The 25,389-nt window shown below is 40.9% G+C and overlaps 2 protein-coding genes and 1 long non-coding RNA gene across 3 annotated transcripts in view; 1 reads left to right on the forward strand and 2 right to left on the reverse strand.

The window, feature by feature from the left end:
* tctn1 (tectonic family member 1) overlaps positions 1-13,703 on the reverse strand; it is a 58,900-nt gene extending 45,197 nt beyond the window's left edge. The window contains exon 1 of the mRNA XM_062456402.1: positions 13,309-13,703. Coding sequence (XP_062312386.1) covers positions 13,309-13,672 — 364 coding nt within the window. The 5' untranslated portion in view covers positions 13,673-13,703. The remainder of the gene's footprint in view (positions 1-13,308) is intronic.
* Positions 1-25,389, reverse strand: part of tpra1 (transmembrane protein, adipocyte asscociated 1) — a 208,945-nt gene that overhangs the window by 106,689 nt on the left and 76,867 nt on the right. The gene's annotated exons all lie outside the window — the stretch shown is intronic.
* LOC134022409 (uncharacterized) lies at positions 1,060-3,652 on the forward strand. Its single transcript, XR_009930646.1, has 2 exons — positions 1,060-2,189; positions 2,885-3,652. It is a non-coding gene; the product is annotated as an uncharacterized LOC134022409 (long non-coding RNA).

Below are 25,389 nucleotides of genomic sequence, written 5' to 3' on the forward strand. Positions count from 1 at the left end.
GCTTGAGCACACCCAATAATAATATATATGTGAGAGAACAAAGGTTGTGCTCTCGCCGAAGGCTTGAGCACACCCAATAATAATATATATGTGAGAAAACAAAGGTTGTGCTCTCGCCGAAGGCTTGAGCACACCCAATAACACGATCGACTTCCTTTTCCTTTCAATAGTAAATATGGCGCGAGGTTCATTTGTTTGGATGATTCACAAATACACCCCCCCCACCACCCAAAAGCTGTAAACCTAGGGGTAACACTGGACGTGATGCTTTTTTAGTCGCATACTGTGACGTTTGAGAACCTAAAACTTCTGTAAAACTCAGTTTTTACAGAGACGGACACAGGGAACGCCCTCTCCGACGAGGAACTCCCTGCACCTCCTGGAACTCCCGTGCACCTCCTGATTTTCCTGACGTCCGTCCGTCATTTTACGGATACCCCTTGGCTGTGATTGGTCCGTATTAAGAACCGCTTGGGGCGGGGGCGGAGTTGCCGTGACCAACAAGACGGAACAGAATCCTTTGACCGCCATTGCTGTAAGTTTACAATTCATATTTCAGCTAAACAGTACATGTAAATTAGCATCTGAATTAAAATGTGACGAGAAATGGGCAGTGTAGTTGCTGAAAATGTGCTTATTTTATTGATGAAACGGCTAATTTGTAAATTTGCTCCGACTTTTCAATAACCTAGCTAGCATCGCAGTGCAGCGCCACCAACTCTTCTGGCAGTGAAGTGTTTATCACCCACAGCCTTCGGAGTACTATAAATTCAACCAATCCGTCCGACTGTCCGTAACGGAGTCAGAGAAGTATAATTCGGCCTTCAGTTTTCAGAAATCTCCACTTTGGCCGGAGTTTTTAGAAATGAACATTTTCTGTGATAAAACCTCAGTTTTCATGTAAATGAAAGGCCAAACCGCATGAAAATATGTGTTTTTCCTCCGTGTAAACGGGGCCTAAGAATCACATCCAAATCGAATTACATTATCTTCTCTGGCCAAGACAAAATCCTTCTCTGTTGCACCGTTCCCCACTCGGCTTCTACGTAAATCTGCATGCTTTTTCAGGCAGTGATCAGTGTGTTCTGATGATTTGCATGTTAAACAAACAATATTTTTTATTTGTAGTACATTGTAAGAGATAATACATAATAACCAATCAGTCATTTTGTATTATATCGGCATTCGGTAACAACAGCACTGGTGACACGAGACTTATTATTAGTAATAGCTTATTTTATAGCGGCTGAATCTGGAATGTCCAGCAGCTACATTGAGTCAGATCGGGAAAATGTTTGTACATTATGTTTGTCTAGTTGTCAATCTCCCTTCTTACGTATGTATTTCTTTCATATTATCTCTTAAAACAGTGAGGTAAAACATCACACAAAAGGGTTTGATGAAAAACATTGTGACATTTGTAGAAAATAAAAACGTTTCAAATTTCGATTAGTCGATTTTCAGAAGTGTTTAGGCGAGTCTTGGTCGACCAAAGAAAATCTTATTTTCAGGGACAGCCCTACAAATTTCCGTTCTAAACTGCAAAGGCGTGAAGGACATTGTCCTGAACTTGACATAAACTCATTGAAAAGGAAATCTCCTGGGGAGATAAATCCAGCCAAAAACTGTAAGAGACCAAAGAGAGCAGAGGTAAACTACCTTCCTCCACATCCAAGTGGAGAAACTAGCAACAAACTGGAGATGGAGAGACTGCAGCTTCTTAATGAGGTAAAGAAGAAGAACAACACAAAGGTTATTGAAGAAAAAATTGCCAAAACATTCTCCTATCGAAGGCTTGAGGTTGTGAGTGGTAATGACTAAATGTAATCCAGCTGCCGATGACTTCAAAGAGAGATGGCCTGTTTTGTTTTGTGAAGCAGAGGTAGGTGAACATATAAACCCCTTTATTTACCCCTTTTTAAAATTAAACTTGAAACACTTAACAATCTTAACAACTGTTAAGATTGGAAGCCAAATTAGTGTTCCACTTAAAGTGCTATCTTGTTAATACACCATTAATATGTACAGGGTTTAAAATGCCTTTTACCGAATTTCCTCTTCCTTTTGCATGAGACCGTTTGGCCTGATTCATGCACAAACTGGATCACTACACACCTAAACTTATTTCTCTGGCCAAGGGAGGTGTCGTGGGGACCAAGCTGAGGCCGTTCCTCGACAAACTGAGTCAGGTGTGCTTGTTCACTTTTTTTGCAGGGGAGACTCACACACACGCACTTTGCCCAATGCGTACGCATAGCACAAATCCTCACACTATAGATTTAATGCCCCTATATGCTCCATCCATCCACACATGGCTTTTACTCCGTGAGCTCAAATCTCTGCTTGTGTTCTAACTCCACATCCTGTAATTCAGACTAACACATCATGAATCTATTCACAGCATTGAGATGAAATGTGAAGTTGTTATCCGCAGCCTTATACTGTACCTTGCCGAGCCTGATTTTTTAAATATATTTTTTTATGACATGGTTTGAAATTTTAATGTGTTGTCATTTAAAGTGCAACGTAACCCTAAAGTAAAATATGAAAGCCAATTTAGGGATCGAGATATTCCGCTCTGATTAATGTAAAATATTCTTAACCCTTGTGCTGCCTTCGGGTCACATGACCCAAAGGTTCATAACGAACCATCGTTGTGTTTACCCAATTTTACCCAATACAAAAACAAATAAAAACAATTTTCTTTTAACATTTGCAATGTGGGGGGTCTGAGACAGCCCAACGATTAAAAGAAAATGCTTCACTTTGTTTTTGTAAGAGGTAAATTTGTCGCAATACGACGGTGGGTCACAATGACTGATGGGTCAGAAATAACACAGGGGTTAAAAGAATTGTCTTCATTTTTCTTATGAATTGTATGCAGGAGGACAGCCGCAGTGATGCCACTCAACACATCCTGAAGATCCTGGTTGTTCATGGTGCTGATGGGGGATCCAGTGGATGTATCCATCCTTCTTGAAGGCAAGGTGATGTTGCCAGGATGCAGGAGTTCTGCTAAAGCTTGCGTGCTGGTCATGGGGCTGATTTATGCCCTCAACCTGGCATACCCCCCAACACTGCGCTACACTTTTGAGGTGTTTGAAAAACGTTTCGTAGAACTGGATGGGATTAAGCTGTCCCCAAAAATACAAACTTTAAAATGTAAGTTGCTGTCTTAAATGCTACCGCCATGGCAGGTGCTGTACAATCTTGTTAGAACTTATGACAGTTTAGTTAACATTTTACTCTACCACAAAGTTAAGAATTTACAGTTTGAAACCCAAAATGTCAGTTACACACGGACATGATTTAAAAAATCAAAGTTTCTTTTTTTCTTTTTCACTGTCATGAGACACTTTATTTTCATAAACACATGCAGCTTTAGAGTTCATCAGGACATGTGTTGGCTTTTTGATGAGGTAACAATCTGTTAAACCACTCCTTACTGTTTGGATGCATTCACAAAGCCTGTTGGGAGAATTTATGACTTGCATTCCCAACCCAAAGACATGCATTTTCTTTAGTTATGTAAGCCCTACAGTTGTTGAAAAGGTCATGCTAGACACCCGAGTGTCTCACAGACTATCTTCTGATTTAAGAGTTTTGGCTTGTGCCTTGTGAATTGATTGAGCAGTGATTTGATCACATTTATGGATATTTGGTCCAAATAAACTGTGTAATTGTATTTTTGTTGTGTGATTTGTGATGAAAGTATATTGAATGCATAGAGAATTATTACATTAATTTGGTAACATTTATCAAAAGATAATTTTATGAAAATGTCAATATAGTCAGTAATATAACTTTATACAGCTAACTAACTGAATGTCAGACGAAAATATAATAATATCCACTTACATTTAGTCATTTAGCAGACGCTCTTATCCAGAGCGACTTACAGTAAGTACAGGGACATTCTCCACGAGGCAAGTAGGATGAAGTGCCTTGCCCAAGGACACAACGTCATTTGGCGCGGCCAGGAATCGAACCAACGACCTTCTGATTAATAGCCCGACTCCCTAACCGCTCAGCCATCTGACCCCATCTGACCCACTTATTTATTTAATAACAGTAAATATTAGTCATGAGATTTACTTAATATGTTGAGCACATCAGATTTCCTGTCAGAATTTTTTTTATTGACTTTACTTAATTGGTTTAAAGGGGTGATTGACTAGGTTTTTGGGGTATTTCACACTGTTCCTTAAGGTCTCCGAATAGGGTATGTAACATTGGTTGGGTTGAAAATGGCCCGGGTGCTGTTCTATGCCCCGATAGATCCTCTGAAATGTTCCCGGGAAAAAACACTAGCTTTTCTCCTTTTATGGTATGCTCATTAATATTTAGATGAGCTGCGCGCCGATTGGTTGGTTTTCAACGAGTGAAGCTGGGGAGCAAAAACGCAACACGGCCAACAGCACTCACTGAAACACCGAAGCTGGAGACTTGAAATAAAAACACTGTTTTCAACAGATTGACTAGATATCATTTGAAATGATAACGTTAGTTGTTTTCACTTCTGTTGTCGAAGCAAACTGGATTGACTTAAGTGGGTAGAACGTTACAGCTTAGCAACCAAACTATATCGTGATTCAACTCAGCTTCAGTTAGCTAGCTCTAGATATCTTGCTGAAAAATAACCTGACAAAGATCTGGACAAACATGCATCGTGAATTGTAGATTTACATAACAACACAGGTTATTTATTTGAATGAAACAGTCAGGAACATGAAACAACGTTAGCCCCATTGCCAATAAACTAGGCTAAATCATCACACATTCTGCCTATGCTCTTGCAAGCTAAACTAGTTTACATGCCTACAGTCTAGGTGTTTTCGCTATCTAGCTGTTCTTGCATTCCTTGAAAATCAGCGTTAATAAAAAGCAGATGAGCTAGTCTAGCTAACATTGACTAGACGGGCATGGCTGATGTTTGTCTATACCGTAGCGTAGAAGATCCCTGTGCAGTTTGACCCTCGACACATTTGCGCAGGGCAAAATAGCCTTGGGTGGGTTGATTAAATTTGGGCAGGTTTCGTTCGCTTTTTTTAAAGACTAAAAAAACATTCAAACAAACTATTTGATTGGCATGTGTTATTGTTCAATCACTATTAGGAACTGAATACAGGAAGGGCAAGGAACAGAGGCTGACCTATAGGGTAGGCCTACCTAGCATGAAGTTGCTTAAAGCATATCGTAGCTAACTTGGGTTTGCATTGTTTTTCAAAAAGTAAAAATATGCCGAAGTGGGGGAAGTATAAAAAGCTTTACAGAAAAGAGTGGGAGACAGAGAGTTGAAAATGTGGATCGAGTCTGTCCCACAAGATGAGTGTAAAGCCCGTTGCAAATATTGTAACACCGAGATCAGGGCTCAACTTAGCGATCTGAAAGATCATGCTTCCACAAAGAAGCACAAGTCCCGTTGTGTACCCAGCGTGAAATCATTTACAGTACCAATGGCTGGTAATAGTGGAGGCACAATCAATGATGACCAAAAACGTTGTGAACTCAGAATTGCAACCTATGTTGCTTGCCACACTTCCATCAACGCAGTGGATGACTTGTCAGATATTTTGCACGAGGAGATGGGAACATTCAAAATGCACAGGACCAAGTGTACCGCAGTTATAAAGTCTGTCCTGGCACCGCACTTCAGAGAGGAGTTACAGCAAGATATTGGCGAGTCTCCTTATTCTCTCTACCTTGACGAAAGCACGGACATATCAGTGAGTAAACTTCTGTGTCTGTGTGTTAAGTACCGCTCACAGAAACACGGCAAATTTGTTAGTACTTATTTGGGGCTTGTTGATCTTCACAACGCAAGTGCTACTGGAATTACTGACGCAATCGATGCCTTTCTGAGGATGTGTGGCCTGGACATCAAAAACATGGTGGGGATTGCTACAGACGGGGCAAGTGTGATGGTCGGAAAAAATCACTCAGTGTTCACGTTACTCAAACAAAAGCAGCCTAATCTACAGCTTATTTGCTGTGTTTGTCAATCTATTTGCGAACAAAGCTATGCAACTTCTCCCAAGCAACCTTGAATATATGATTAGAGAAACCTATAACTGGTTTGCTCATTCAGCAAAACGCCAGAGTGACTATAGGAATATCTATGAGACCATAAACGATGGAGTGTCCCCTGAAATTGGTATCACCCAGCTCTACCCATAGGTTAGTGATAGCAGACTGCATCGAGAGGATTTTAGATCAAAAAGACGCACTCAAGATCCATTTCAACTTGGTATCAAATGCAGAACACTGTTATTCAGCTAGGCTACTGAAAGAAATGTACAGCAACCAATCGAATAGCCTTTACATGCACTTTCTCCGGCCCATTTTGACGGAAATCAGAACCGTGAATAAATACTTCCAACTGGAAACAGGAGACACGCTGGGTGTGTTTAAAGATCTTGAAAGACTGTACATGTCTGCACTGAAAAGAGTTATAAAGCCCAGCGTATTGCGCATGAACACTGACAGTCATCTCAGGGAACTTGATCTTAAATCGTCCAGCATCTACCTGTCACCTCAGGATGCAGACCTAGGTACCACATTCCAACAGCTTCTGGAAGCAAGTACGTTAACGCCTGAGTTGAAGGAGGGAATTTCAGCGCAATGTATGGCTTTTCTAAAAGAAGTTCTGGTGCAATATCAAATGCGCTTACCTTCATCACTGGAAATGCTGCGCAAACTGGAGCTGCTTCGTCCGACCTCTGTGATGTCTACCACAAACAGGCCAGGAGTTAAAGACTTACCAATTGAGTTGTTCTCATGCTCAATGGACAAGTTAGAGTGCCAATGGAGAAATGTAGCATCAGCAGGCTTCTCAAGTAACCAGGCCATTGACGCTTTTTGGATGGAAGTTGAAGCGTTCAAAGATGCGGGAGGAAATCAGTGTTTTCAGGAATTAGCACTGGGTGCCTTTCGATTGCCCACACTGCCAATATCCAACGCTCATGTTGAGAGGGCATTTTCCCAGGTGACGCTGCTAAAGGATGACAAGAAATTGCATGGGACTACCGCTACTTTCCAGCCTCATGGATGTTCGCTCTGGCCTTTCAAGGAATGGGTGGACATCCGCTACTTTCAAACCTCCCCGGCAAATGTTGGGGAGATTTGATTCTTCCATCTATTAGCCAGTAAGCTCATTGGCTTGTGCAGTGACTGTAGGGACAATCATTTGGAGTGGGGCTTTGGAATCCATGGATACTGCGATATCAACAATACTGTAAATTCTAGCAATACATTTTTGTGTTTGTGTATAAGGGATAGAGAGGAACAATCGCGAAGGGGAGAGAACAATCGATGCAAATACAGTAGGCCTAGTAGTGTTTCTGTGCTTATTGTAAAAAAAATAGGCTATATACATTCTAAATAGGTTGGATTTTGGAGTTTAATTGTGGCTTAATCTACATGTCATGGCAGAATGTAATTACTTTATTGTGTTGAGCTAAAACTTAAGGTGTAATGTTTTTCTCACTGTGCTCTGTCGTGGAAATTTTGGAATACAGTTATAATATGTGTGTTTTATATGAGGAAGGTGTTTTAAGGGAAGTCTAAGAAGCTTAATACAGTGACAGTCGATTCAACCCATTTGGTAGAGATGCCATTTGCAGTTTTATAACTAGGAGACGTGAAGTCTAAGAGACGGGAAGTCTGGGTGACCTGAGAGGGTTCTTGTCACCTGGGGAGGAAGAGACAGCTGGTCTGGAGACAATGTGGATTCAATTGTATTGTTAACTGATCAAACTGCTCTGACCCTTCCTGTAGACTTGTTTGAAGTGGCCCACACAAAGGACAGTTGACCATTTGACTGCTGAACTCCTGTGGTTTTACTGTCTACTGGTTTGGGGAGAGAGGCCACATTAAAGAACCGTGGGAACTTGATATGAAGTCAAACTATCACTGAGCAGTGCTGACCAATCAACAGAGTTCAGAGGAATCATTTGATCTAAAGTTTATATAAGGCAGGGTTTTATGATTGTTCGGTATCACTCTGGCGAACGACCTGTGGCTAGCACCTCCTTTGTTATGACTGATCACAAAGTACTTTGTTAAATCTTGATTTGTACAAGCAAAATAAATTTATTGTAACCTCCATCTCTTGACTATTCAAATCTACACAGTGCCGCTAGAATTTTTCCATATCAGCTCTTAGTGATCTGTAAATGTAATATCCGTTTTTGCAGATTAAAGTTTTAAAATGTTTGTGCCGTATTTTCTATTGAACATGTAATGGTTTTAGAAGGCTTTCTGGAAAAGTAAGGATTTGGGCGTTTTTTTATAGAAGTGGGCGGGTTTTAAATTGTTATTGGGCGGAAAACTGTCAATCTAATCTGGAAACACTGGTTCCGACCTTACGTTCATCATAACCGCAAGCTGTAGTATGATTTTGTCGGTAACAGTTATTAGCAATGCTAACGTGCTAATTAGCTATGCTAAATGCTTAATGACTAAATGTAACGTATCCTGTATCTAGCACCTGCCTTTCTCCAGTTCTTTCAAATAGACAATCTAGACAGGCGTTAGCAATAGGCCAGACTGCTATTCATTTTCTGGCTATTTTTTTGGAAGCTTCCCTTCTAATGCCGACTACAGCTAGTCTAGCTAGAGTCATTTGCTAAGTAAAGTATGTTGATGTGTTTAGAAACGTATTTAGCATTCTACCTATGCTAGATACAGGAGAAGTTAGCATTGCTAATAACTGTTAGCGACAAAATCATACTGTACTTACAGCTTGCGATGAGCATACGGTCGGAACAGCACTTCAGGTTCAGCTTCTTAGCAAATCCTGCTTGAAATTGTCCAAGGTTGTCAAAACTGTCTTGGGTGAAATGTTTAGAGCAAATGAATAATTTAGTGTCGAACTTCGCCGGGATCTTCTCATAGACAAACAGCAGCCATGCCTGTTGAATGTTTGGCTCCTTGTGAAGACTATGAGTGTTAGCCTTCCCTGTACAGCCTGGAACACAGCATTTACAACCGTGGTCCATTTTCAATATCCTTGTTATAATTCAAAACGTTCTTCTTTGTAATTCCTTAGAAGTAGCCTACACAGAGCAGCACGCAGCTAAACTAGTATCGGAGATCTACGCTACCTCGGACTGGGCAAGAACACCAGTGAGTGGGCTGGTCTGGATGTAAATTTTGGGGCGTGACAAAGATACAGACCAGAGCCAAAAAAGGCTTTGTTGAAAAGCTACCGTTTTACAGCCAAATTTTTTCATTTTGAGATTTGCATAGGAAAGAGGTGTCAATGGACTTTGAGGTTCACTGTATGTTCATTTTACCCACCGAACTGTCGTTATTCAACTATGACAAGGTAAAATCAGTTTTGCAATCAATGACTCCTTTAAATAAATATAACTCATACAATAAATATTAAGTAAGATTTACTGTATCCCTACGAATGTGAAGTTTAGTGGTAAGTACGTTTTACTAGATTATGGCAAATGAGTTCTACGATATAACAGCAGTACAATTTACTTTTAAAGTGCTAGTGCAAATTGTTACGAGGATTTTATCAAGTATATCCTACAAGTTTTTTCAGTGTATGTCCATTTTACCTACCGAACTGTCGCTATTCAACTATGACAAGGTAAAATCGGTTTTGCAATCAATGACCCCTTTAACTCCAGTCAACATATCCAAAACTATCTCCCCCAATAATTTGTGTTCGATTCTCGAACCTGGCTCATACTACTAGCTTTTTCAAATAATAATTTTTCCTGATTTTTGCTAAGTTTGAAACCAATCCGAAATGGGTAAACTAGCACCCCATTTATTTGCTTACGTCAAGAAAAGTTGCCTGGAAATGTGCTCGCGGATACGAACAGGGGACGAGCACAAAAGGGAACATTGCTGATTTACATTAGCTGAATGAGCACAAAGAGAAAGGGTTTGATATTCTACAGTGATTTTAAAGCAGATTTAACAATTTTGTAATGAACGTAATTATGTTCATGGCATGACAAACGTAATTATAGCCTAATATAAATAGTGATATCGTGGAATGTTAAGGCGTCATTATTGACATGTTCTTCTGGAGCAAAGACGAAGATTAAAAAATCATGTCTGATAACCACAATATTGTTATGGTTATGCAACATTATACACCACAAGGCATTAAAAATAACTGTAAGCTAGCAATAGTAAAGCAACACTCACCATCATCATAATATGCCTATTTAACTTAGCTTTCTTTGCCAAGCTAGAACAGCAAAGGAGCCAGATATTCAAGTTTACAGTTTCTTTAATCCGACACAATACTTAAGCAGTCATACTAAAATCACGAAGCAAAAAGAACGACGTATATGTGGTGAGTCTGAGTGGTATGTGGAACATCCATCTAGAATAGGTTTATATGGCTAAAAACCAAGTGAACGGAATATATCCACCTTATTCCTAGCTCCCATGATCCATTTCCTGAATTATGGGCGCAACTTCCTGAGCCGGCGATTGTCATGGTAACGCTCATAAACAGTCATTGCGGTAAGCGAATTCTGATGCAAAATAAAACATGTGGGAACACAGCCTGTTACACCTGAAATGGGACAATGTGATCATACCCCTGCCTTCTACTATCGAGTGATGGGAGGACGACCTGAAAAATAACGTACACTAGCATATTTAGCTACTTTATGAACTCTCTTGCTACGGACGGTGAAGCGATGAATAACCTGAAAAGATCTGAGTCTTATCAGTACCTCCACAGCAATAAAGTTGGTCGCGTTTTAATAAAGGAGGTGGGACACAACCTTGTCTACCTTAAAGCAGACATAGAGCCTAGTCAGAGCCTTAAAGTCCCACATCACCGGTCCTGGGTTTTAGTTTCATCGTCAGAGTAAAATTCAAACGGCTGGGTGCTCATGTGTTGCTGGACCAGGGCACTACTAACCCACACAAATTCCTATATGAACACTTGCATCCCACCTTTACTGGCAGTACTGCAACTAGCTAAATCTGTGGAGGTCTTTCGTAGCCCAAACACAAAGTAGGATGCGGATTTCCTCCGTCGGCTTTTTGTCCACAAAATGAAATGGGTACACATACGATACAGTGTTTTGGGTGGTCTCTTCAAGGCTAGGTTTTTCAGCTACATTATTTTGTATGGCGGTGAATTGTTTTCAGCACCCACAGCCTACGGAGAACCATAAACGAAGTCTATCCATCCGTATACGTGCGTATCCGTGCGCCCACCCATCCGTAAACGGAGACGCAGAAGCATATTCGGCCTTTACAAAAAACGTTGCGCCACACAGCCTACGGAGAACCATAAACGAAGTCTATCCGTGCGTATCCGTGCGCCCGCCCATCCGTAAACGGAGACGCAGAAGTATATTTCGGCCTTTAGCCATAGCCTAGGACTACGCATGCAGTGTCAGATCCACAACCGAGTTATCTCTACTGAAGTATATTTATTGTTCAGGTGGATCCCTTGCCTGTTGCGCAAATTCATTTCAGTAACCTAAGAAAGGACACATCGCCACTGATGCTAGGCATGATTGGAAATGCCCTTCCATGACAAGTTATACACCACAAACCACCTTTTTAAAGCACTAACCCAGATAGCAAACTTCATTGAAACTACGCTGAATCAACATCCGCTTTCAACGCTAATTTCATTGAAACAACGTCAGACTGATGTTGACCAATCATCATTTTGCACCCTTATTTAATATTGAAACAACGTTGAAAAACCAACGCGATTCTAACGGTATTTCCACCAATATTACTATTGAAACAACGTTGAAAGATCAACAAGCTATTCTCTACAGCAGCAACCCACATGTCCCGTTTTTATAGGAAATGTAAACTTGTTGACAACTTGTTCACCCCAATCTCGACGAACAGCCAAACACAGCAACATTTTTTGCCACAGTAACTTGCTCACTTATGCTTCTAAACTGACTTCCATCAAAACAATCATTCGCGCGTCTGAAACCGGAAGCTTTCAAGGGCCAACATTCTAGAATGTTCATCAAAAAAGGTCTATAAGGTGGATACAGTGATAGCAGTGTTTCCCCTACCATTATATTAGGGAGGCGCCCCGCCCCCCCCCCCCCCCCAGCGGCACCCCCCGCCCCCCCTGGAAGGTCAAGTTAATTAAATGTTTTTAAAAATATTCTTTATTTTTATATATACAGTAATCCCTCGTTTATCGCGGGGGTTACGTTCCGAAAATGACCCGCGATAAGTGAAATCCGCGAAATAGAAAACTTTTTTTTTTTTACAATTAGCAACTATTACATGTATACAAATACAGTGACTCACGTGTAGGCCGTTTCGTCGACATTATGGGTTTAGGAGATGTTCGAAATTACAAGATAATTTGGCCAACTTAATGTAAATTTGCCAAGCTGTTTTATGTACGTACACATAACTGCACGAGACGATGATATGATATGATACGATGATAGCACAATTCGTAGCATGTTTTGATACAAGAAGCGGGAGTGAGTTTTTAGCGAATCAGAATGCAGAGCACAATGCACCAAAAAAAAAAAAATGCATTATGAAAATCCGCGAAATAGCGAATCCGCGATAAGTGAACCGCGAAGTGGCGAGGGATCACTGTATATATATATATATATAGCGCCCGATCACAAAATAAGTCATTTAAGGTTACCTTTCCTATAAAATAGGTCTATAGCTTGCTTAAACAAACTAAATTGCCTTATTTATCTTATTTACACGACGGCATGTAATTTCTGTCTCTACATGGTCGCCCAGACTCCGTTTCGCGCTCTCGCTTGCCTCACTGCGCCACTGAGCACTTTTCATAGAAATGAATGGGGACGCCATCTTGAAAGAGCAGGCTTGCTGTGTCTTTATAAGTCTATGAGTTCTCCCCATATTAGGCATTCTCTGCTATGGTTTAACAAGTGGGAAATAGGATATTCCGACTAGCACGTGAAGGTATCATCCCGAATGTCTACAATGTCTAGCTCCGCCCCAGTGTACCAAGCGACCAAATATGTTGGCCACAACTGAATTTTTATTTATTTCTGAGGATGCACAACATCGTAAAATACATATTTGTTCGAAAGAAAAACATATTTGCCTTGACCAAGTAAAAAATACAAAAGTTCCCCTCTCCCCATGTTTGTGACAATAAAGTGCATTTCCTCTTGGGAATTTATATAGCATTAGTTCTATCTTCAGACCGCAGACATTGTAAAACGCTTGTCAGACCCCAGCTACCCCCCCCCCCCCCCCCCCCCCCCCCCGCTGTGTGGCTAGTAGGACTAGTAGTAGTGTTAACTAGCCTAGTACTGTAGTCGCAAGGATCACAATACTTACCGTCTTTGACAGGGAGCGATAAGGAACCCATTGACGACAGAGGTTGTGATAACAGCGGTATATGCTCTGCAGTGGACAGTGAGGTCAAGGCAGACGTTCTCTGTGTTGGGCTATCTCCGGTCACCCGCGTTTGGGTAGCATTCCTATATGCTACAGGTGCTAGCGTTACTGTGGAATCCGTAATCGCCGATCCACTAGTATTCTCATTCGCTGTAAACTTCTGATAATCAAATAAATCAAAAATTGAATTGTTGGTACGATCCAGAGTATGGTTTACCATGTCCATGTTGTCTAAAGTATTCAGCTCTAAGAAATCAAATCCATGCATACTATGCATCAGTAAAACACCAAACAATACCTCCATCCTGCCCAACTTGCCTGCCTTTTGATTTGCGTCCTTGCGCCGTTGCTAAGAGATCTTTCGTAAGAAGTACTTCCAGGTTAAGTTTCTACCTAACTGGAGTATGTGTGGCGTCTTCGTAATCTAGAACCAATGCTTTCATTGTATCACAGATTTTCGTAATATTGTCACGTAAAATAATAAAATCAATTACTATTGTCACGGAAATCGCCATGTTTTAAATGTATTTTAATAAGATGTTTTTCAACTCGTTTGTGTTTTCATTACGTTATTTTGTGACGATCTGAAAGAAATCTTGTATGGAGAGATGTCTCAAAATTATTCGTAAATGCATATGGTAGCCTACAAAAAATAAATGTGTTATGATTTGAACACATAGATGTCCATTCGTAAATAGGCCTATATCGTTTGTAATTTCTTGAAATACTTAAAATTTCGTGTGTGCATTTCTCATGGTCTGTCACTTACAATTCGCGTGTGAAGTGTTGAATCTGCATTTGTGGATCGCCCAATACACACCCATACGTCTTGCCGACGTCAGCCCGACGTATGCAACATATGGGGGTGATTTGTGTATGGGGGGTGATTAGTGCAATGCAATTTTAACAAAGCTAGCAACCGTCGATACGCCTGACAATCACTGCCACCGCTACGCATATGGGGGGTGATTAGTGCCCTCACTATGGCGTGCGGTATGGCGTGCGGAAAGGGACATTGAGTATGGGGCGTGATTAGTGCCCTCATAAAGAATATATTGTGCTTATTAAAATTATGCATTGTGCTTATTAAAGTTATGAACTTAGAAGTGTGCTCAGGCTTAAACATTGGGTCTCACACTGGGTGTGGGAAGCAGGCTGTTCTTTGTGTCTCTATCTCTTCATTTTCAGAAACAACCTTGAAACCGGGTGGAGACGGCACCCGAGCAGGTGGGACGCGTAGGCAAGAACAACTCCCTGATGCACGAGAGAACAATCTCAACCCTTTTTTTAATACTTGTGTTTCAATTGCACTGTATAAATATATGCTGGGGAGGGAAAGATAGCCAGTTGGACTTCGTGAACCAGCCCAAACTCTGTTGCGGGTAGGGAAACTTAGACAACCCCAGAGCTCTGTACTTGTTGATTTCCAACTGCTGCATTAAAGCTGATATTATCGGACCTCTGCGACTCCAGACCACTCTTTCTAGAACACAGATTTGTGTCATTGGATGCCATCATTACATATTGGAATAGACACATAGATATAAGAATCCTTCAAATGGTGACCCCGACGCTGAAAAGAGGGAGTCCAGAGGGTTCTGGCCCGACCGACGGATTGGGGGAGAGACCCATACACCGGTACGAGGAGGCAGACGTAATCGTCAGAGGCGCCTCAACATAAAAAAAAAGGTAAGCAGACACCTGTTAATTCAAAGTACTGCTATTCGGAACTGAGAACCAAATTTAGACGATTACTATGTTTCATCGTACCTAGTCAAACCAACAGTGGTGGGAAATCAACCGTTTTTGTGTATTGTCCTTGTCCAAGGGGAGGTTAGAGTCCTTTCCAGGGGTTAGAGTCCCTAAACTCGTTGTCCTTGTCCAAGGGGAGGTTAGAGTCCTTTCCAGGGGTTAGAGTCCCTAAACTCGTTGTCCTTGTCCAAGGGGAGGTTAGAGTCCTTTCCAGGGGTTAGAGTCCCTAAACTCGTTGTCTTTGTCTTTTTCACTGTCTATTTGTGTGGAGTCGGGTTGAGCTGAACGGTATTTTAAACAGATCTGTCGTTCTTTAAAAAATAAAATCAAAAATCAAAAGATCCACTAGGTGTCCTCCAAGGACCATAATTGCCTTCGGTGCAAAGTCTAACAAGTTTTTAAATTGTGAAATCACTCACTTTTATCAATCTCGTGCTTTTTTCTTTGACCAAGAAGTTACAGAAATCCCGAGGAGAGTTGGAGAAAGGTGGGGGCTAAAAGAGTCCTGTTACTTGAGATCTTACAAAGGTGATCCCAGAGGGTATAGTTCTGCATAATTATGTGAGTATTAATGCTGATAGATGTGTTCGTTTAGATGAATCCCAAGTTTGGTGGTTAACAAATGCGTGATCAACATTTGTTATAATTCCTAGCCAAACAGGGAGGGTTTTTTTTTTTTTAAGCCTTTCCACCAGAACTTGGATTTATAGGTGGAAAATATGGAATGTGTGATGGTATTCAGTAAAAATGCAGAAATTGAACCCCTGGTTTATAAATTGGTTCTAATACAATTGGAAGAGTTATACTAGAGCAAACCAGCTGTGTTGGTCAAAGAATGGTTTGAGGAAATGTATGTGAAAAATTATGAGGAAGCAATTGGAAAGGTATATGGGATAACATTTTAAGTCAAAATAGTAAAATCTAGGGTTTTTAAGAGTTTTGATAAAGGCATTAGATATAATTTGGTTAAAAATGAGAAAGAGAACATAACTAAATGTACTTTTATTTGGAGTTTAATTGTAATTTGGTTGTAAGTTTTATTTGAGAGTTTTATCAGAGCCTGGCATACTGTTTGGGATAAACAGTTAGGCTGTGATAATGTTGTATTAATAAATGGTATTAGTGCATGAAGAGGATTATTATAACATTCAGTTCTGAAATAATTTGGGAACACTCATTAAGTCTGATAAATTGTGGTTATGATGGTTTGAGCTAATTGGCTCGTTTTGAACTGCAGCAAAACGAGTTATGAAGTTCTACCTATCTGACCTTTATAGAAAATATATTTGGGAAAAATGTTTGGTTAATAGCTGCATTAAGAACATTATTTGGTCTATATTTCATTTAAGAAGCATACAGATTCTGGTTTGGCATAATGAAAATTGCTTTTATCATATCTTTGATAAAAAGAGGTGTGATTTGGTAAAATAGAGAATCTAAAACAATATTGGTCTTAAACTTCACTGTTTTAAAAGACAGAAAAGGTTTTTTGGAGTGAAAGAAATTAGACTAAAAGTTGATTTTCTAAAGAAGGGAACAAAGAAACAGATTGTCATTTCTAGGCATGACTAATAGGAGTTGAATATGGGGGCTCGTTATTAGATGCTGTTACATGTGTTTGCTCAACAATAAGAATGGGGGCTCTGCCTGGTAATTATAGATACAGTATGTTTACTATGTGAATTGAAGTCTTTCCTAGTCCTATACCAGATGCATAACACCATTTGAATTGATTTATTGGAGATCATATGTAATACCACAACTTAAACATTTCACATAGCATGATGAAGAGGCGAATCAAATGGTTAACCAATTTTATAAAAAATGCTAACTAGAAAAGAGATGTCTTCTGCTAAATTCTGTTCCAGGTGAAGCAGTAAACGAAAGAGTGGAGGAGTCAAACGAGGAGTTTGGGTATTGATTAAAGTTATCAATGAAAGGAGGGATCTTATGAGAACTTTAAAATATCCTGTCTAATTTCTGGTTTTTCTATTTGTTTCGAATTTATTTTATTTTATTACAATTCTAAAAGCTTGGCTAAAGTTGTATGTATGTGGTGAAGGGGGCCTGTGAGCATGTCCAGGTCTGCCGTGGATACATGGATGTCGAATGTCCACTCTGGAGTGACGGTGGGTTTTCCCCTATAACATCATTAGGGTTTTCCCACTGTGTCCAGTGTGTCCACACCACTTGGCTATAACGCTGCATAGTCTCATCATTATTGTATGTCACCATTGTGTAATCGGTAATGGGATATTTTTTGAATTTGGGTTTGTTGTCACACCCTATAAGGGTGTGAAAGGAGGGATTTATTTGAACTTTAAAAATATCCACTTTAAATCCTGAAATGGGTTCTTGATTTCAATATCTGTGTTTAATCATTGGTGTTCAACTGTTCGCATCTCATTTGACTCAGTTACTGCTTGATCATGGGAGATAAGGTGATGCTGGGACTGTAACTCTTTTCTGCTTCAGGACGAGTCAGACCGGCGGGTCTGACTACCTAACCCCTGTTCTAAGGCCCCATTCCCCTGGAGACCCTGCCCCATCTGCCCCTATGCCCCATCAGACCTAGGAGTGGTCTGGCCCCCCCCTTCCCCTTGAAGACCCTGTCCCACCTGCCCCAATACATCATCAGATGTTCGGGGAAGCCTGTTGTACATTTATGGACAGGACCATTCAAGGTCATCGAGAGAACCTTGCACGCCCTAAGGGTGCTGGGGAAAGGAAGTACGTGGTACCACTGGAGCATGTGTTGTGCTGCTCCAGAATCCAGCCGTACGTTGCAGGAGTTGGTGGAGAAGGGCCAGTGAACCTTTTGCTATTGCTACGAAGAGAGTCCAGAAAAGAGGGTTACGACTAGGTCAAGAGTGATACTGCTTGACCACACTAGAATTGTACTGGACTAAGTAGGTTTCCGCTATTTTACTTAAGAGTGTGCTATATCAATATCAACATGATTGTTGCTGTATCCCATGTATCAGGTCCCTGTGTAACAGGATCATTGTCTCGGCTGAGGAGAACCCGACGAAGGGGTTCCAAATGCCGTTGCTGGGGCTGGCTGACCAGGACGAGGAGGCGGTGGTTGGTCCGGGCTATGTTGATTGATCTCTGGTGTTTTCAGAGATCAAAAGAGGGATTAAAGAATATATTGTGCTTATTAAAGTTATGCATTGTGCTTATTAAAGTTATGAACTTAGAAGTGTGCTCAGGCTTAAACATTGGGTCTCACACTGGGTGTGGGAAGCAGGCTGTTCTTTGTGTCTCTATCTCTTCATTTTCAGAAACAACCTTGAAACCGGGTGGAGACGGCACCCGAGCAGGTGGGACGCGTAGGCAAGAACAACTCCCTGATGCACGAGAGAACAAGCTCAACCCTTTTTTTTAATACTTGTGTTTCAATTGCACTGTATAAATATATGCTGGGGAGGGACAGATAGCCAGTTGGACTTCGTGAACCAGCCCAAACTCTGTTGCGGGTAGGGAAACTTAGACAACCCCAGAGCTCTGTACTTGTTGATTTCCAACTGCTGCATTAAAGCTGATATTATCGGACCTCTGCGACTCCAGACCACTCTTTCTAGAACACAGATTTGTGTCATTGGATGCCATCATTACATATTGGAATAGACACATAGATATAAGAATCCTTCACTCACTATGGGGCGTATGGGGCGTGATTAGTATGGAAGGCCAAAAGGACAAGTATTAGGACGTCTCCGTGTGTCAACCACGCGTAATTGACGCCGACTTTGCATGCAAAGACGGCGTCCATTACGCCGACTTCCATACAAAGTCGGCGTCTTTTTCTCCTCAAATTGAACCGTGTCACGTGACACGTTCACGTGTCACAAAGCACGCGTCTAAATAAACGCGTGCTTTTTTGAGACGTGTCTATCAAACCACACGAAATTAACGCCTGGTTCGGCTCAATCAGCGTCTGGTTTTCCAAAATTAAAGTCTGCTTGCTTGAATCTCCGATGGGAAATTACGGCAACAATTGTAACATCTAATACGTAAGTAAAGTAGGTCTTAGAATGCTCGTGCGAGCTAGGCTACTATCAAATACAATGCTAGTTAGCTATTAGTATGAAGTTGGTGGTCACAATTGCAATACTCTATGATATAACAATTGGTGCAGAGACAAATAAATTCAGTAATATCAGGCTGGCTGGCTGTCTGTCTTGGAGCTTTGTGAACTTCCCTTGCACTGCGATTGCGTTGCCTCAGTATTGTGCGCAAATGCGCAAACTTAGTTGGTGGCAATATACAACTGTTGTTAGGCTAATCTTCAAGTCAAGTGTATTTTATTGTCATTTTCAATTGCATATGGTTGTACATAATAAAAACGAAACAGAGTTTCAAGTTCAAGTCTTTTAATGTCAGATGCACAGACCAACACAGGGTCAGACTGTGCACTGAAATTCTTAGGACAAGACAACGCAAAGCAACCTGGCATAACATGACATATAAGTACTCAGAACAAGTGTACACCTATGACAAGCTAACATATAATAAACCTCCGAAATAAATACAAAATAAACACTAAACCTATTCCCCCAGGACCATGATGCCATATAAAACAACATATAACAGTAATTGGTGCCAGTGCAAACGTATGTAGCCTACAGTTACAGGACAGTATGTTCAGTGACAGGAGAATATGTACAGTGATTGGAGGTAGCAGTTATGAAGTGATAGGTTCTCGTGCCAATATATTGTGATGCCAATTTGTTGAGCGGTCATCTTCCTTGTATAGACCTAGAAAAATGAAATACACAGCCAAGGGGACAGAAATAAAGGTTAATCGGCTGTCCTTCACATTCACACACTGTTGTCTTTATACTTAACAGATCATGATGTCCCAAAGGCCCAACTCCTTCTCAGGTCACCTTCTGGCAGCAACCATGCAGCTGGATTTCATTGTGCAACCTGGCCTACCCAAGCTGCTGCTGGGCCCAGGGTTGATTGTAATGGCACACTGGGACTTGCAGATGACCTGAAATACATATTTGTCTTTATGCTGTGTAAGATGTAGGCCTACTGCTTTTAACTTGAGTTGAATGCTATTAAACCCTCCCATGGTCAGCAAACACTAGCCATTGCTCTACTTCAGAAAGGATACTGTTCACTGCTGTATGAGTCAATAGGACATTACCTGAATGACTTGTAGTGATCGGGAGGTTATGCCTGTTCTGATGATGGTATAAACCATGTTAGATTGTTGGCTCTATGTGCATTGTTTGGGTCTCCTCTCTGTGTTCTGTTTCTGTGTCTTTGGTTCTGTTGCAGGATGGCAGGCAGGTAGAGGAGCTGTGATTGCTGCAGGGGCACACCTGTGACCTGTGCCTTGGTCCTTAATAAGCTGTGCCCTAACAAGCTGGGTCTCTCCATTACTAGCAGGAACATCATCACTGTTTGCTTTTTAGTGTGTAATGATTCTCTTCACTCTACACTTGCACTGATCCCACACCCATTCCATACACTTCTAATTTACCAACCATTTCTTTGTAAACACTTTTTATTAAATAAATACATTGTTATCCTTATTACCGTGGCTTGTCACTTCCTGAAGTTCTTATCTAATCTTCCTATGAATCAAATTATGACAGCATTAAACAAGCCCTGGTTGGCTACACACCTCATGTCGGGCTTATACAGATGTGTGTATTTGCACTGTATTGGATATTCAATTCTTCTGCCTCTTTCCATCTCCCTGGTCCTCCCCCAGCACCAGCAGCTCCCTGTCCCCCTGGTCCTCCCCCAGCACCAAGGGTGTGCCCAGAGGCCAACACCTGTGACATAACCCTGAGACTGCCCATACACACAACCCATGTACAGTTCAAACAGTACATGGAGTCTAGGATAATACAGTCACCCACCTTTGGGCAGGCATAATGTCACAGCCACAAACGTGACCCCGTTTTTGGTTTTGCCCTGCCCTACTGTGTCCGTGTCTGCCATTGTCTTCACCTGTGTCTCATTCAGTGGTTTCAGTTCTTGTTTGTATTATCATGTCCACCTGTGTCTTGTTTGGTTCTGTGTATTTTAGGTTCCTGTTTTGTGTCCAGTCTTTGTCTTGTCCTTACCCTTGTTAACGTGAGTACCCTGTCCAGTGCCGGTCCTTCCTATAGGCGACATAGGCAGCCGCCTAGGGCAGCATGAAGAGGGGGTGCTGTTGATAAATCTTGCCTAGGGCGCCATATGTACTAGGACCGCTACTGACCCTGTCTGTTTCCCAATTAAAAGAATAAACCCTTTGTTTGAGGCAATGTCTGGCTACTCTCCTGCGTTTGGGTCCTACGCCACCACACACTGTAACACATAAGGCATATTTGAATTAATTAAAGACATCAAATTAAATTGTATAACCTTACTTTTAGAGTGTTTGATTTTAAAAGGGTTTCTAAGTAGCATTGGCTTCTGAGTGTAGGTGGCAACCTACAGATATTACCGATGGACTTACAAAAATGTCTATTATAATTCTTTAAACTTCTCTGTAATCAATGCATCTGCAGTCGTATCCCTGAATGGAAGCTCAGTTCAAATCTAGTATTTTTCACCCGTTACCAAGACACTGTAGCCTAATGATGGTACATTGTGTTAGTTTGGAGTATGTTATTAGGCTGAATGTAGGGTAAAGTGTATTACATGAGAAGGAAATGTATCAAAATATTATGGTGTGATTTCCCAGATAATAAAAATGGTGTTACCCATATAGATGGTGTCACTAAAGGGTCAACGACCTGAGCGTCAGGTCACCTCATAAAAGTAGAGGGCGCATTGCGTAATTTGTTATGGAAAATCATCCCTAGTGAGCGGGCGCTATGAAGATAAATGAAAGTTGAAAAATTATCACAATTATTTTATTAGTAGACTAACACTGCATTGCGAGAGCAGGTTTCTGCTCTTTTGTGTTTTTCTGCTGACATTGACATTGAGAACTTAGGTTGGACATCTTTGAACAGTGCTAGTTCATGACTATACCATATCAAGCTTGATTGTCTATTCACCTACCATTTAGTTAGCTGATGATTAGCAGTGTACAATATTTTGTGTTAATTGGGTTCATAGGAAGATTAGATTTGATGTTCCTGCTAGTAATGGAGAGACCCAGCTTGTTAGGGCACAGCTTATTAAGGACCAAGGCACAGGTCACAGGTGTGCCCTTGCAGCAATCACAGCTCCTCTACCTGCCTGCCATCCTGCAACAGAACCAAAGACACAGAAACAGAAGACAAGGGAAAGGAAACCCAAACATTGCACATAGAGCCAACAATCTAACATGGTTTATGCCATCATCAGAACCGGCGTAACCTCCCAATCACTACAAGTCATTCAGGTAATGGTAATTTCCTATTTACAGCTGTGAACAGTATCCTCTCTCAAGTAGGATTTAACAATTATAGCCTACCGAAGAAGCCGTGCTTTCACTGAACCACAACCTAGAATAGTCTAGGTGACCACAATACAGTTAGTTTCATGCTTGTAAAGTTTGCATTCATGAAATGTGTTATATTGCTTGTATTTGGTTATTTCCCAACATGTGGCAACAGTGCAGTTTAATTGTATTGAGTTTATTTGATGTGTTTGCTAACTTGGTGGTGCTAATGAGTTACTAATGAATGTAGCCTTGCTGGGAGTTTTAATTTAGAATTTTGCCTTCTGACTACACTTCTCTGTTTAGCACTGCTGTAGAAGTGCAAGACAGCAAATTAAACATCTTCAGACCATCAGTAAAGGTTTCAATTTTTTTGTGTGGACGCTACACTAACAGAAACCAGCAGACTGTTAGAACATGATACAAAAGTGTATTTGTCACTAGCCTATTGATATTGCTTATAATATTAAGCTTTAACACATGATGCTATATTGAATTACAACTGCAGACAAACTTACAGGGTTAATACTGAAGACATATTAGATAGTACCCAATTGCTGTGAAAGTACCAAGTCAATGAAGTGAATCACCAAGTACCAGTTCAAGACAAAATCACTGTATTTATTATAGATCTATAAGGTGCAGTTGTCTGTCTGAAGTTGAGCATCTTAGAGGACTGGACCAAGAATACAGGAATCAGGGCAGTTAAATAGTATCACAATATGGGGGGTTTTACTCTCACAAGAAACTTCAGGGGGGATACCAATCAACATAGCTTTGCAAGCACAGAAAGAAGACGCTGCATGCTAGTCTAGATAGCTTTTGTTTAGGCCTTTATATAGGGCTCCTAGAAATGGCCTTGACGCTCCTATCTTCCTCGTTCAAAGTAGCATGGCATTATACACTTTGGTTATATTGTGACCTTTGACCTACACTAGTGTCACAGGCATTTCCTAGTCACACCTCACAAAGAACTAACTTATGACTATGCAGGCATAAGCAAACAGCAAAATGTCAGTTTATCAATGATACAAGCAAAATAATTCATAGATTCTCTATATTTCTCTCCTGGACATGACCAAGGGTTATGTTCTCATTAGCTTGATATAGCAGGGTATAGATCAAACATTGTTTATTATATTCAGAGTATTCCAAACAGTATAAAATTAATAAAATAATCATTATATTTAATTATTGTTAACTGATCAGTGGTTAAGGACAAACCTCTTCAATACACAGTAGCCTAGGGGTGTAGGGTCAGAGGCTACACCTCCAAAACAAAATGTAAGGCTTTATAAAAAATGGGAAAAAGATCTAAGTTAATAACATGTAGACTACATATTAATCTATTTTCAGTCTTTAAAAAAGCAATGTTTTGGCTACACAAATTATAGAATGAAAGTGGCATAGGCTACAAAAAAAAAAGATATTAAGATATTATCCACTGCCTTGTCCTTCTGAAAGTTGTTAAATTGAATAGGCTGAACATCAACATGTAACATTAAGTATAGCCTATAATTTGTATGCTACTTGGACCATGTCCTGTCAATACATAAAAAACATTAGGCTACATGTTTTGCCAGGATAACTGCCGCTAGACTATTGAATGTTTATGATGTTCCTGTGTGTTCCTTTGACCGGGTACAACAATCAGTCAACCGACTATAAAATATTTTTAATGTCGGGCTACGCATTTATAGCACAACTTCTGTCTGATACGCAACGTGTGTGGCATCCTATAGCGGACAAATAATTAGCTTACATTTTGCTGAGAGATTGAAGGGCTAGACAACAAATGTGACTTCTAACTGCGTAGTGAAGAAACCCTGCGCAGTTGATAAACACTCTAAACTGGATTTAACCAGAAACAAAGGAAAATATGAGGGGAGAAGAGAGTTGGCAAACTTATGATGGGAAAGGAACTGGTATCCTTAGGAAAATAGGCTGTTATTGCATAACAGAGTGTATGGTGGGGTCATTCAACTTAAGAGGGCCTGTCAGAAAGGAAGGGGGGAGTGAGACAGGGTGCAGCAGGTGGGAGCAAATCATCTTTGAACTTAAGGGACTACAGTCATGCATCCGAAAGTGGTAGATTCGGCCAGAACCGAGAGAGATGGAGGATGTAGGAACGGGTTAAGCATGTTGGGGTGAACTGGGGTTGAGATGAAGCGGGGGAGTGAAGTAGAGGGGGCTTTTCCAGTAAGAGAGAAGTTGATCAACATTTTAAGAGCCAGAGGATGCGCACGCTGTGGTGGGGTGGTTAGGAACTGGTTAAAGAACCTTCTAGAATGTTCTAGAAGGTTATGTCATTATATTATACAGGGCGGGGGATTATTCTCATTTAGCCTATAAAACATGAGTTTTGGGGCATTGGTCTTGGTCTTTTTGTATGTCTATGTGAATGCACATTTGCCTTGCCGAAATAAACCATCAAGCTGCCTTGAGCTGTTGAAAGATATTTTGTCTTCGGCTCCTTTTTCATACTACCTTCTACGGATGTCTGATTTTCTACAACAGTCGCTCCTCCGGAACACGCTCTGTGCATGAAATTGACATGCCTGAAGTGCAGATTCTCTATCTGCATGATCACACTGGGTCTAAAAAAATTCAATGCACAGTTAACATTGAGACTGCAACTACTACAGTGCCTGTGGAGCTCACAGTGGATTCTGGCTCTACTGTGTCCATTCTGCCGAAATGCTTGTTCGTTAAACACTTCAAACATTTACATCTGCTGCCTCCTACAGTTAGATTAGTGACCTACTCTCATGCTCCTATTCCAGTCATTGGCTGTCTACCAGTTACTGTGTCCTGGAATGATGCTACATGCCAAACTACCCTCTTCATCGTGGAGTCTGGTACTGCTCTGTTAGGCATGGACTTGATCA

The sequence above is a fragment of the Osmerus eperlanus genome, chromosome 1, assembly GCF_963692335.1.
Source record: "Osmerus eperlanus chromosome 1, fOsmEpe2.1, whole genome shotgun sequence".
Lineage (NCBI taxonomy): Eukaryota > Metazoa > Chordata > Actinopteri > Osmeriformes > Osmeridae > Osmerus > Osmerus eperlanus.